Source organism: Atta colombica, unplaced genomic scaffold (genome assembly GCF_001594045.1).
Source record: "Atta colombica isolate Treedump-2 unplaced genomic scaffold, Acol1.0 scaffold153, whole genome shotgun sequence".
Taxonomy (NCBI): Eukaryota; Metazoa; Arthropoda; class Insecta; order Hymenoptera; family Formicidae; genus Atta; species Atta colombica.
Window position 1 is genome coordinate 4,002,886 of NW_017259243.1, and position 14,334 is coordinate 4,017,219.

Below are 14,334 nucleotides of genomic sequence, written 5' to 3' on the forward strand. Positions count from 1 at the left end.
ATATATATAGAATAATCAAACATGATAATGCAAAAGATTTTGATATTTAGCAATCAGTTTGAGCATTCTATCTATTTATTTTAACCAATAAAAATGCAAGTATTATATTTTTTCAAAAATCGTTTGAGCATTCTATCTATTTATTTTAATCAATAAAAATGCAAGTATTATATTTTTTCAAAAATCGTTTTTTGTGTGTGAATGCGTTGAAATATAGTTACATTTGCAAAATTTATTTATGCAGTTATCAATCTGACTAATTAATTAAATATGATTCGATTTATTAATTAGCAACACAGTTACATTTTTAATTTTCAACAAAATTAAATTTTAATTGAGTGCATTTACACGATCTTTCTATTTCGTTTCGTTTTTGCATTTGCTCTTTAATTTTACGTCTTCAGTATAAGAACGGAATATATGTTGTCAACATGACACGAGTATTTTCAGATATTCTTTATCTTTTTATAGCTATCTGTGACTACTGGATGATGCATTTTAATTTTAGATTTTTACATTTTCACGCTCATTGCGTCTTATAACATTATCTTCATCTGATTATTATAGCCTTTAATTTATAGCTTTCCGTCGTTAGTTGCATGTTCTCTTCTGTATTATCTTGATGCAAGCATATCTGATTTTATGGTTGTTACTGCGACTATCTATGAACTCTTTTAAAATGTTATTCGAGGCTTCGTGTCTCCTCTTATTTACCATAATACATCTCAGATAATTATGTACTGCATAATTATGCAAATGTCCACCATTGGAATGTGTATCACAGCAATTAGCAATTCAATAACTTAATTATGATGATGAATTAATCATTTCACTATATATATATATATATGCACGTCAAACAGCTGCAATTTATTTGCCATTTCGAATGCATTGAGATGCAACTTATATATAATATGACGATATATGCAAATATTAATTAGATAATAATTGAGCCAATGAAAAGAAAGCTAATAAATGTAAAATGTGAATTATTTATAAACAAATAATAATATCTGACTAGAGCCTATTAATCGGATTTATCGTGAATTGTTTGTTAATTATTTAGCAATTTTTGTAGAAATATAGGATGAATACTAAGCACTCCAAAAGATTTTAAAATAATTCGAGTGATTTATCATACAAATTCAAAATTTTATATGACTATATATCTAAAATAACTCAATTTCAAAGATACAGGGGATACATTGAAGTTGAAGAACAAATCTTTTTCCAAATTTGAGAAAATCACTCGAAAATCACTCAGTTATTTCGATAAAACTTTAAACAAAATTTTAATAAATACAAAATTTTAAAAAAGTTGTACATATCTTGAACATTGCCTATTTTTAAAGATGATTCCTTAATTTTAGCGTACGTTTTTTTATATTTTATTTGTATTGTAGATTTCATTATAATATTTCTCTCTTTCTATTTTAAAACGCAAGCATGGACGTGATTGTGAACAACGAACTATGGTATCTATTAATCTGGAGTACTTTGCATTCATGATGGATGAGATGCATTTGTCTTTGCTCGCTCTCATGATTCGGTAGAGTAAAACGACATATATCGACGTATCTCTAAGACCATTAGTCACGTTCGCAACAAGCTTCTCACTTATTCTTGTGATTTCCTTTCGTGCACGTCGAAAAGAAACACATTTGAGTTAGGCATCATTAAACATGATAAATATAAAGCTTCGACAGATGTCATGCGAAATAATATATCCTTTTTATCTTTTTTAGCATGAATTTCTATTTGCCATTATGACTTAATTTATGACGGGTCGAATTATTTTAAGAGTTCGATAAAATTATTTTCAGATCAGTATTTAGCTAAATTTGTTGATATTTACAGTAAAAAATTGTTCTTTCTGTATATATTATAGTATATAATATATATACACTTTTCTAAATTATTTTTTCTCTAAATGGATTTATAAAAATGAAAAATTGTAAATAATAAAATCACAGCTGTTTCTTTATTTCTCGTTGAAATTAAAATGCATAATAAAATGATATAAAATATTCTTCATGATATCACAGAATTCCATATATAAACGCAAATCGAGCTTGAATAAAACAAAAATATTATTATCTAGAGTGGTAGTTGAAAGTTTATCGCGAACATAAAAGGATGGGTATTTGACAAAGATCGTGCATGACTGACAACAGTTCTTTATGACACTTGACGAGAGACAATAAAATTTAATGACTACATAGTTGGCTAGTGGTTATCGTAAAAGTTATACTGGATTATTAACTGTTTATACTCTTTCACGATTTTCGTAAAGATGATATTAGATTTTCTCTAATTGATGAAACAATGCACCATTACAAATTTGAGTAATTTTTAGAAAAATTACAAACCAATTATTTGAAGTGCTTTAGCGAATTTAGTGTTAATAGATTGAATACATATATATTTATCTTAATATATAATTTTAATATTTATTATTCAGTTATGTGAATAAATATATGTTTATAAAGACACGAATAATATACATATTAGTTAATATATGTATATATTTACAAACAAATTTCAAATAAAAATTACTATTTGTTTGTATAATTTTTAGTATATGCAGAATATTAAGAAAATAATTTGTTTAATTAGAAATGTAATATAAAATGAAAATTCACGGAATAACTACATGAAATTACTGAGACAGATAGTACATGTAACTATAATATGAGTTTAATTAGTTTTAGTTTTACACATGCATATAAACACAAATTTATTTAATTCAAAACAAGATTAGAGCATAGTTATAATTTATAATTTGCTTTTTGTAAAAACCATTGTTTGAAATAGAATATTTCGTAAAAAGATCAACTCTCGGTAAACATACGTAGAATTTGAGTTGTCGGTAAGTTAGTATAAGCTGATAAAGCGGTTTACAAGCAAGAGAGAATTTCAGTATCTACTTTATCAGAAAATGGTTACTAGAATATCAAGCGGTTTGATTTGTATTGTATTTGTTTAAATTGATATGTATTTGTTTAAATATACAACACACGCATATTATATAATATTATATAATATAATATTGTATACAGAAACATATCTAATTTTACATTCTATCAAAATAAATATCAGTGCAAATTTTTATTATTTTATTAATTATCATATTTATATTATTTAAGAGATATATTTATACATAAAATGATACGTATTATTAAATATTACGTATAAGAATTATATTTATTTATGTTAATTGCATGTGCATTTTAATTACGATTTTACCTCAGAATTACATATATTTTTGCAAATTTAATATAAATGACTATGTTTACATGATGCTGTAATGATAGGTTAAAAGTTTGAGTTGCTGGGAAACCAAGATTAATTCGCTACGATTTATTTAGCGACATTAGATTTGTTATAGTCAATTAAGCATTTATAGCATGATGCATATCCAGTAATTCTCTCAGAATTTCGTAAGAAGTTTTTATGCACGACTTGTCGGTTTTTGTAGCGGATTCTAACTAGGAAAATATTTGTCGTTTTTATATTTGTCAAAATATTCTCGCTTTAATAGTGGGTATATACAGAATTCGCGGAAATGCAATTCAGCAAAATAACAAATTTATCGAGCACAGAATTTATTGAGAACATATTTCATTCGTAATGAAAAGGTGAATGTCAATAATTTATTGAAATAAAAATTGGTAAAACTAAACTGACCTATAATAAAAATCGATAGGGAAAATAAGAATTTGAAGAAGGAAACATATTGAAAGGGAAATGATGAAACAGACAATCTATCCAATGAAAAATTCATTGAAGGAGTACTGACCGACTTATTTTAACTTATATTAACTGAACATGGTCAAGACAAATCACATCTACCAAATCGCAGGTCAAGCGATATCAAATCTTTTGTGTAATAATTCAAAAAAGTTTTCTGTTGGATTCTCTCAATTTTCTTTTCTATAATTTTTTTTCTTGTGATAAATGTTCATCTCGATGAAGTGTTTTCGAATAATTTACCATTTGATTAAATACTCCGTGAGTTGTTACCTCATTCCGTTTTCCATTATATAGTTGAAATTTTCATCTGATTTAACATTTTCTTCGACAAATAGTTCCTGATTAATTATAATTCGTGCATTTATTACTGATGAACTTTTGGTATATTACGAAACTGTGTCATAAATATAGATTCAATCCCATTATCAGCTTCAAATTAAAGATTAAATTAAAAATTAGTGCATTATTTCTATATTTTTTAATATAATATATACTATACATTTTTTAAATAAAAAAGCAAATGTTGAGTTAATTCATAGCAAATGCTTAAAACGGTATTAATTTTTTATAAATAAATAAAAAACTCAAAATGATACAAACGTAAATTGCAAAGAGAGAATTTATAAGTGTAAAATAATATTTATAAGATTCTGCAGTTGACGTAAATAATTTATATTAATTTATTCTTCGTATCGCTGCGAAATGATGTGCATTTTAAATTATTGATTATAAATATTAATCTATTGCTAAAATTATGATATCGATTGATTTTGTCATATATATGATTACATTTATCTTACATTTATCTTAATAATTTATCTTTAGTAATATTGTTTAATATGATGTAATAAATATTTTAATCAATGATCGCGTTAATCTAATCAGCGATGTAATTAACAGACATGTTTGTATCCACGTTGTGCATGACACTTTACGTACATGCGTATAGACGTGTGTTCTAAATTGCTGATCGTAAGATAGAGGCAAATTTGTACGCTGCTGTTCTAACGTAGTTTACGGTAGATGAGTACCGTTTGGACGACAGTTGTTGTAAGTATATCGAATCGTTTACATAATGCATATCTTGGATATCTCCTCTCTTGCAATTTACTAAAAGTTTCGTAAAGTCTTGCCAGAATACAAACAATGTGTCTTTGGCCGAATATTAATCGACGTGGGTGGCGTACATTTGCATATTAACGAGTACCGTAATATGACGTATATGTTCACCTCGTTTCGGTTACTCACTCGACTGTGATTGATTAGTTTCTGTAGAGAAGAGAGGCTAGTTCTCCTGATTTTGCACGCCTGTCGAATGCACGTTGTCTTGATTGGATTTACTAATTATGACGCGGAACGAGATGTGCCAAGACGTTGTCTTATGATATTATTTTTGCTTTACGAACATCATAAATTTCTTAAGATCTACATCTTTTGAAATAAAGCACACAATCGCATTATTAATTTTTTTTTACGAACGAACACGCACGATAGGAATTAATCATTTCTTACGCATCATTTATGACCTATATTTCTTAATATATTTTTGAGTAAGTATGTCAATCTGATTCTGATTATTTTTAATGCAAAATCGCATTTGTAATTAATATTTGTAATTAACATATGTACTCTGAGAAAATTTTGTGATATTTATTTTTTATAATTGCATCGTAAAATAATTATGATTTACTCTATTTTATTTTAATTAAGGAAATTCTATTTTTATAGTTATTACTGCTATAAAATCAATAATAATAATTTTATTTATAGTTTTATGTACTAAAAAGATATATGTAGTTTCCCTGAAAATTGCTATAATTTTATCGTCGTTTTTTAGGATAATTCTTTTTGGTACATCTTATGTCTTATCATGCAGATTAATTAACTAATGGAAAAATAATTGAGCACGGAAATTCAAATACACCATTGTTAGCACCATGTAAGTTGCCCGCGGGAACTTGCGTATACACCTAATGCCTGTTTCCACCAATATAAATTAACTTTAATCTCAATTCATTTATTACTCTTCATCTTTTTCTAATTCTAGAATTAAAAAAAATAAGAGTAAGTTAAATCAAGATTAAGATTAATCTACACTAATAGAAACGAACATTAAATATATAAATAAAATTCCCGCGATCAATTTTAGATAGTGCTAATAATGATGTATTTAAGTAGTGCATTTCCATTTTCAATTATTTTTTTAGTGATGCTGATTTATTACAATTAAACAATTAATTATTTAATGTAAACGTTGAAAGGTGCATATTCATTATTTATTACATTAATATTCTTTTCTATGCTATTTTTATTAAGATAAAACTGCCAGTGAAGCAATCTGCAGAATTTATGAGACTTATAATATTATCGGAAAGAATGTGCTAAGCTTAAAAGATTTGAAAGTGATGATTTCGATACGAATAATATAAATCGTGCTGCAAAATATTTTTTTGCCGTGGCATCCTTATCATCAAATGTAAAAAATTAAAGATCTGAAAGGCAAATAATTTGATAGAAATGTTTATATTGTTTCTTTTATATAAATTTCTTAAGATCTACATCTTTTAAAATAAAGCACACAATCGCATTATTAATTTTTTTTTACGAACGAACACGCACGATAGGAATTAATCATTTCTTACGCATCATTTATGACCTATATTTCTTAATATATTTTTGATAAGTGTGTCAATCTGATTCTGATTATTTTTAATGCATAAATCGCATTTGTAATTAATATTTGTAATTAACATATGTACTCTGAGAAAATTTTGTGATATTTATCAATAGATACATTTAAAAATCGTGAGTACATTATATATCCAATAGAATTATAAATATAACTATTATTAACATTACAGCAGTAATGACTATAAAAATGAAGCTTCTCACCATAATATTTTATTATGTAGTTATAGTCATAAATACCAAACTTTTCTCTTAGCGTAAGAGACGAACATTTGATGATAAATACGCAATCAGGGGGCAATGTAACATTTCCCCTAGGACGGAAACGTGAAAAGTAAAAAGTTACGTGAACTTTACGATCATCTATGATCGCAGGGTCATGTAACTTTTCCAACTGTGAAAATATGAAATTGTTTACGTAAACTTTTTTGCCATGAACCGTGGTAACGGAAATTTGAGAAATTAATAAATATATTTCGAAAGTAGAATGAATGTAGTTTAGCCATGTTATGTTCTTTGATAGATATAGATACTACTTATCTTGAATTAAGTTGAATTAATGTATTATAAATGTCGATTTATAAGCTAGTATATCTCCAAGCTGTATATACAATCGCTATGCATGAAAAGTTTCACGTGAAATCTTGACCCTTAATAAAAAATGAAAAGTGAAAAGTAAAAAATGAACGTGAAAATTTTCACGCAAATTACATAATCAATCACTACGCGGTAGTAAGTTTCACAAATTATTATTATCTTTTATAAATTTATTTATTGTTATAATTGACATCTCTCAAAATAAACAATAAAATACGAGTAAATATGTTAGCGTCAATTCGATTGTTAAGCAAGTCAATAATGTCCTTCTGTATGCTGTACCTGAGTTTTCAACTGTCTGCTCAAATCGCGTCATTGCCGGGTTCATCAGCAAGCCGGACGCCAGTTGCAGCCCATGAGAGATTAGATGCACGAGAATCGTTATTATGATAATAACATATCCCCAGCCACCTTCCGGGTAGTAATGCTTATTGAGCGTGATTTTTTTTCGAGCGTTTATCGCAGTGAAGGATTCCTCTGCCTCCTCCACGTTCTCGAGTTGATCGAACAGATTCTCAGATTCGCCAACGCTGCCGAGACCTCCCTCGAGAATTAGTTGTTCAGAGAATCGCCTTCTCATCATCTTAGGTGTAATCGGAAGGGCACTATTTTTACGGCCAGTAAGAGCACTGGTACTTTTTTTGTTAGCAGCGAAATGCACATCGCTGTTAGATTTGTTAGCGGTTCGGGATTTATTATTTTTTGAATCTTTAATATCGATGGGCGTGGAATTCTCAGGATGAAATGGAATGACTGATTGTGTCATGTGAACTGTCGCTTTCGAAAATGTTCGCGGACAGATATTACTAGCGATGATTGGTTCTGCGGCACCTCTGGTGCCTTCGCATCCGATTGCATCACCGACGAGCGGCTGCACGGAGAGTCTGCGATTATCTATGCGGCCGATCTTGCAGCCGTACAACGAGTGCGTTTGATCCGAATACCGACGATGTGGTATCGGACCGGCGGCGATCGAGTGCCGACGCTGAATCGTCGTCGTCCCCTTGTCTCCGATATCGACGTAGAGGCTGCCAACAGAGTTTCTGCCGGACGAAGGGGGAAGGAAGCTCTGACAAGTAGACACGGAGTTTCCGGAGTCTTTCCGCCTCGCGCCAACTCCTTGAACCGAATCCCTGGCGAAGCAAGAGGACGTGGACGAAATCTTCCGACGCTGGTACTGACACTGAATGCAACGGCACTGGTATTGGCACGCGGAGAATTGCGCCAGGAAGCAACGACATCGCATCATACGTGATAGGATCTCCGGATGCGTTAACAGTAACTCGGGCAGCTCGATCTCGCTCCATGATTTCGCAATGTCGCCGGAAGACTCTCTCGTCGACGCCCGTTTCGAAACGAAGCTCTCGGTCGACGTGCGGGTCTCGGATTCCACACTGGATATTTTCCGCGCAATGCATTCGCGTTGCCGACAGCAACGTGCTCGCGTTGCATCGTCACGATGGGGATAGGATTCTTCTTCCTCTGGCTTTTCGTCGTTGTCATCTTCGTCGAGCGAATTCTCCTCGCTTATAGCCGCGCTGTAAGAGCGGCGACGTTTGCGATATGCTGGTTTCTCGCATGACCTCGCCGAATCAGCTTGTTCATCCATTTTGCGGTTCATTTCTCAAACTCTTACAATTGAAGATGTCTCAGCCGTTGAATTTTCATATTGAGAAAATGATTTGAAATCGAAGTTATATACTGTTACGTCGTCGCGCATCGCTTTATTTATCGCGATATTTAAATGAGTCACAAACAAGGCAGTCTTCGTATATATTTAATTTGTTTTTATTTTAAAAGAGGTGTTTATGGTGGGTTTATTTTGTGCTCTTATCTAAGTTCCTAAAGTAAGTAAAATTCACTATCAATGGATTTACGCGTAGTATGGTAACGATACACCAGGAATGCAAAGTGAAATACTTTTTCAGATACACTAGAAATGCGAAGCACTCATTTCATTCATTGTAACAATTCCACATTTTCCAAGTTTTTTTATTTATATTCTTTTTTTTTCACTTTTGTAATTGGATTCATCGTGAAAGGATGCCTAGTAACAAATAAAACCGAGTATTAAGTTACACCAACATCGGTGGATTGCAAACGAGAACTATCCTCGATGTGTGAAATCCAGTGATGTTTCGTAAATGCATCGCAATGCTTTGCACGCATTAGGCCGAACGTGAGCCGCGCGACGCGTTTCGACTGTCGATTCGTTGTCCTGATTTTTCTCGCACGTACGTTTTACGATGTTACGCATGGGAGGTATTCTTCTTTCGTATGCATTAATCCCGAAAATATAAGGCCCGGTTGAAAAGTATCTCTACGTTTTCAGAATAAGTGATACTAGGAAATACATACAAAAATTATTACTGTTGGAAAAACTTATTAAATTTTTTATTATGAAATGAGAAATTAATCTTAGTTGATACAAACTTGAAATTTAATTTGTTTATAGATTTATATTCATTTTTTATCTGCGTCATGGAGTTAATATTTATTTATTATAAAATTTATTTATTATAAAAAAGATTTATTTGTTTTGTTTATTCGATCAAAAACTTTCTTACTTCCTATACATATAATTGAATAAAATTTCTTAAAATTCTACATGCAAAAAATGATGTTATTGATAGTAAATAATAGCAATTTAATTGAAAATAATTAATTTTGTTAACTCATAATATATTACTTAACTCATAGTATATTAATAAAAGTAAATAACGTCATACTGTTGTTTCAATAAAATATTTTTTTCATCAATACTATCATTAAAAATTAAAAAGATTATTTTTTTTCTTAATTAGACTGCTATTAGCTGATACTGTTAATATATCTTTTTGATGAAAAGTAATATTGAAAGAAATACTTTATTTTGTCAGAATCAAAAGATTCTGTAGAGATTGTAAAAACTGCGTTTTGAACATGACAAGGCAAACAAATTGCGGTCAATCCATTGGAACTTGGCCCGTGGGAAACGCGGCAAGAAAATCAATGTGTGTCAGAGGTGCAAAGTTGAGTATAACTTTGATCTCAACTTCGACTACAGTTACCGAGTTTCTTTAGAAATAGTAAGCATTATTTCCTTTTAATGTTACTCGATGGCACATTTCATTTTAGATAAAACTTTCACAATTATTTTATTCTTATGTAATAAAGTTTCGTCAAGATATGTAAACATGCATTCATCTTAAGAATGATGAATAAAACATTACATTGAATTATCTGATAAATAACCATTGAAAAAAAATTTACTATTTAAAATTTACTTTACTTAATAAATATTTTTTTAATAAGTAAACATTTATTAACATATATTTATTTGATGTAAGAACCATTAATTTAATTATCTAAAGTATTTATTTACTGTAAGTAAATATTTATTTACAAATATTTAAAAAATATATTTATTGAGATATAGTAAATTTTTTTAGAGAAACATAATAGTAATAGAATTAAAATTTTTTACCAAAATATATGTAGATCTGGTTTGCATTTATTATTCAGTATTTTGTAACAGAAAACAAACTTATTTGTTACGTCAATCTATATTTAATCTATATTTACGGATTTTATTTTGGATAAAGTTTAAATTGAAAATCACTCTCACTTAAACTAGAATACTGATATTAAAATATTGAATTGGCGATAATAAAATTTTCTATTGTCATTTTTCTAACAAATATTTTCCCACTAGCACTCTTTATTTAAAAAATGTGTAATTTTCTAACTTTGTGTGAATAATAGGAAAGTAATACTTTATTTTAATAATTTTATATACATTTTTATTAAAAAGTATGAAGTAGTATAGGTGATAAATATAATAGACAGTATCTATGAGGTATCGCACATTGATTGAAGATCTGGATTTCTCGAGCTTTCATCTCTTCGCTCTGTGTCCAATGTGTCCATAGTATCTCTGGGTGTATAATTTATGATACTACCAGATTTGAGAGGGTGTATGAATAGTTACGTGATCAAAATATCATCCGTAAGGAGACATATCCAGGTCAGAATTAGGATACTTATCGTCAAGATTTATCTCGATTTACTTCGATTATTTACCGTCTATGATGATAAATAGACTGCTATTTCGTGAAAAAACATGAAAAATGATAATGATTTTGTTCAAGAAAGATAGAAAGTGTGACATTATTTTAACCAAATATGTAATAAAAAATATCTAGTAAATATAAGACATTTTTCCACACATGAACATCTAAAATCAATATAACGTATTGCAGTTTATTTTTAAAACAAACATTACAGTTTATTTTTGAAACAAATTTTGATTTATTTGAGAATATTAATGAATAACCAAAATTTTCATAAATACATTTGCGTTAAATTTGCATTATCATTCATAATTATCATGTAAAATATGTAGATAATAGCCAATGAGTAGAATATTGATGTGAATACATGTTGCCAAAATACATAGAGATTTAATCAAATTCATTATATCTATCGAAAATTGTATTTATTTATTGTTATATATAACTAAGTACTATTATATTACAAATTTTAGATGTTTATAAAGTTAATTTTCAATGCATTAAGAATATTAGATTTCATACCTGCACTGTGTAACGGGGGATGTCGGAATTGTAATTCGGCTGTTATATGCCAGCATCCGGGAGCGGCGAGTTGCAGACCCACCCCGATGAAATGCACCAATACCGAACACGTGACAATGACATATCCCCAACCTCCCTCGGGGTAATAATGCCGTCTCAGAGTAGCCTCCTTTCTGAAGTCCATTGCCGGTCGCAATGGCGACAAGTCGTAATTTTTTCTTTGTTGCTGCAGTTTTTTGTCATCTTTATCCACGTTTCTTGCTTCCCCGATTAAGCGGTCCGCGTACCAGATATCTTTGCTCTGATACTTCTCGACTTCCTTTTTTTCGCGTCCGACCAGATCGCTTCGAATACCACGCGCGTTGGTGGCATCGTTTTTCTTGTTCTGCGAAGGGGAACGAAAAGGATCGATCTGCGAGCGAAGGACACCCTCGGACATGCACTTTGGACAGGCATGAAGATCATTCTTCGATGAAAATGACATGGATGTCACATAATCGTCATAATCCACCACTTTGATATGCGGTGGCGAAGATGTGTGTCTCGTTGAGGATGTGGGCGAAACCAGAGTTTGATATTTTTTTCTCATCTCATCTGTTTCTCGTATTTGCGAATGATTTGTTTGCGCGATACTAACTGTGTGTTGACTTTCATTTGCAATATTTACTATGACATCAAAAGCATTCGTTTCTGCAAATGAAGGAGATTTATTTTTCAGTTGTGCGAGTGCTTCCTTTCCTTCCTCAACATGCACATTTTTCGAAAGCAATTTTGAAAAGTCTATATCTGATGTAGTTCTTGAAATGGAGTTTCTTTTCATATCTCGCGTCATTATTTCATTATTAATCTTTTCGAGCGAGTCTGATTTACATTTCAATGGATTTCGGACGATGTTTTCTTCTAACACAATGACCGAGTTTTGATGAGTTGCAGTTGTCTCGATTAAAGAAAGACTGCGTGGCATGAAATATCGACTCGTATTTTTTATGATCTTCGTTTCGTTAGTTACATCGGAATTCTCAAAGAAATTCGCGGATTTCTTATTTATAGATGTCCTTCCGTCGATTAATCTTCGTTTTATCATCACGGATGTGACTACTCCTGGGACACATCGATCTAGAAAGATGACTTCTTCCAGGCAATTAGATCGCGGTGCAGTTTGTTCCAATCGATATACCGTCTCGCGACTCGTTGGGATAATTGTAAAGGCACGAGATAAGGGATCAACACGCACCTTCACTTTTTGCGGTGCTCGATCGGGCCAAGAACTACTGTGCCTCATTTTATTATGTCTGTATATTGTCATGCTATGTTAAAATTTTTATTTTTTACGGTCCACTCAAGCGAACACATTGTTGGATAAAATTCTTTCTTATATTCTTTAGTGGATAGAGAACTTTCGTCCTCGAAAGTGAGGATTTGGCAATTCGCCTTGCCATACCGACGATTTGTATCCGTGCGGAAATAATAGAAATTATGGTCGCTAATAGAATCTGTCGGGAATACTTAATAATGTGTAAATGAGTCGCATTCTTGACGCAGTATACGCGCAGGGTACGCGTATACGTGTAATCGTGCAGTAACTCTTCGTGATAATCGTGCATATTTTATACGTATCACCGTATTGCGACGTTTGCGACGTTCACTCTATATATTTCCACTGCAGTGTGCGTTTAAAATAAATCAAAAAATAAATCTGAGATGTTAATTACTTTGAAAATTCTTCTACCACCACGAATAATGTTTATGTTTATTTTAAGATGAGCTCGAATTAAAGGAAGATTTAATATTTGTAATGAAAAATGTAATGAAGCAATAATATAACTGTTAATTTTAAGAATTTTCGCGGGCGAGATGCGAAAACGAGTGTTAATGTGATTGTAAATGTTTATTGCGCGTAATGATCTATAACATCCGATGATGGAAAGATAACTTCCGAGATGCAAGTGGTCCTGGCGAATGCGCCAGGATGACTGTTACGCACGTGCTGCTTACTTGCGATCAACCCTCTCTCTCTCTCTCTCTCTCACTTTAGCGGATGGCAGGCGCATGCTTGCAGATACCCGACGAATCGCGAAAGCTATGTTTTCCAACTTTTTTGTGCTACAATATGAGCATTCGTGTCGCGTGCTCATATGCCCCTGATTCTCGCCAAATTTATGACACGCGCATAATTTAGCAGAACACTTCTTGTAGATTTAGGCCTTGATTTAGCTAAGCTCTTAATATTTGTATTTTATATCGAGCTTTGTGTTAATGATTAAAGATTAGCCTTTTATGTGTAGGATAAAATTGTAACGAAAAAATAATATAATAATATAATAATGTAAACTTACAAACTTATATTTAAAAAAATTTTAGAAAAATGAATCAAGTAAACTATATATAAAATATATATAAAATAAAAATAAATTTTCTTATGAATGTTTTTTCTTTTTTTAAATTTGATATTAAAAGTTGTTTTTTAAAATAAAAATATTGAACATGTTAGTTTTTAATTGACTGGATTTAATTGATAGCTATGATTTCATGTGAATGTGGCATGAAAATGTTATTTATACGCTTCGTAAATTTCAAATGAATGTCTCTAATTAATTCGTAGAGCATTGCTACAAATATACAGCTTGCGGGGTTGAGAGTAGTCCGCATAGTCATTTGAGTTTAATAAACGAACTCGAGCTTACTGTACTCATGAATATGTGTATGTGTAGAGAAATATGTA

The 14,334-nt window shown here is 30.7% G+C and overlaps 1 protein-coding gene across 1 annotated transcript in view; it reads right to left on the reverse strand.

The window, feature by feature from the left end:
* The window catches only part of LOC108685446, a 66,087-nt gene extending 53,169 nt beyond the window's left edge, over positions 1 to 12,918 (reverse strand). Inside the window, exon 1 of the mRNA XM_018190230.1 lies at positions 11,613 to 12,918. Coding sequence (XP_018045719.1) covers positions 11,613 to 12,918 — 1,306 coding nt within the window. The remainder of the gene's footprint in view (positions 1 to 11,612) is intronic.
* Positions 12,919 to 14,334: the final 1,416 nt, after the last annotated feature.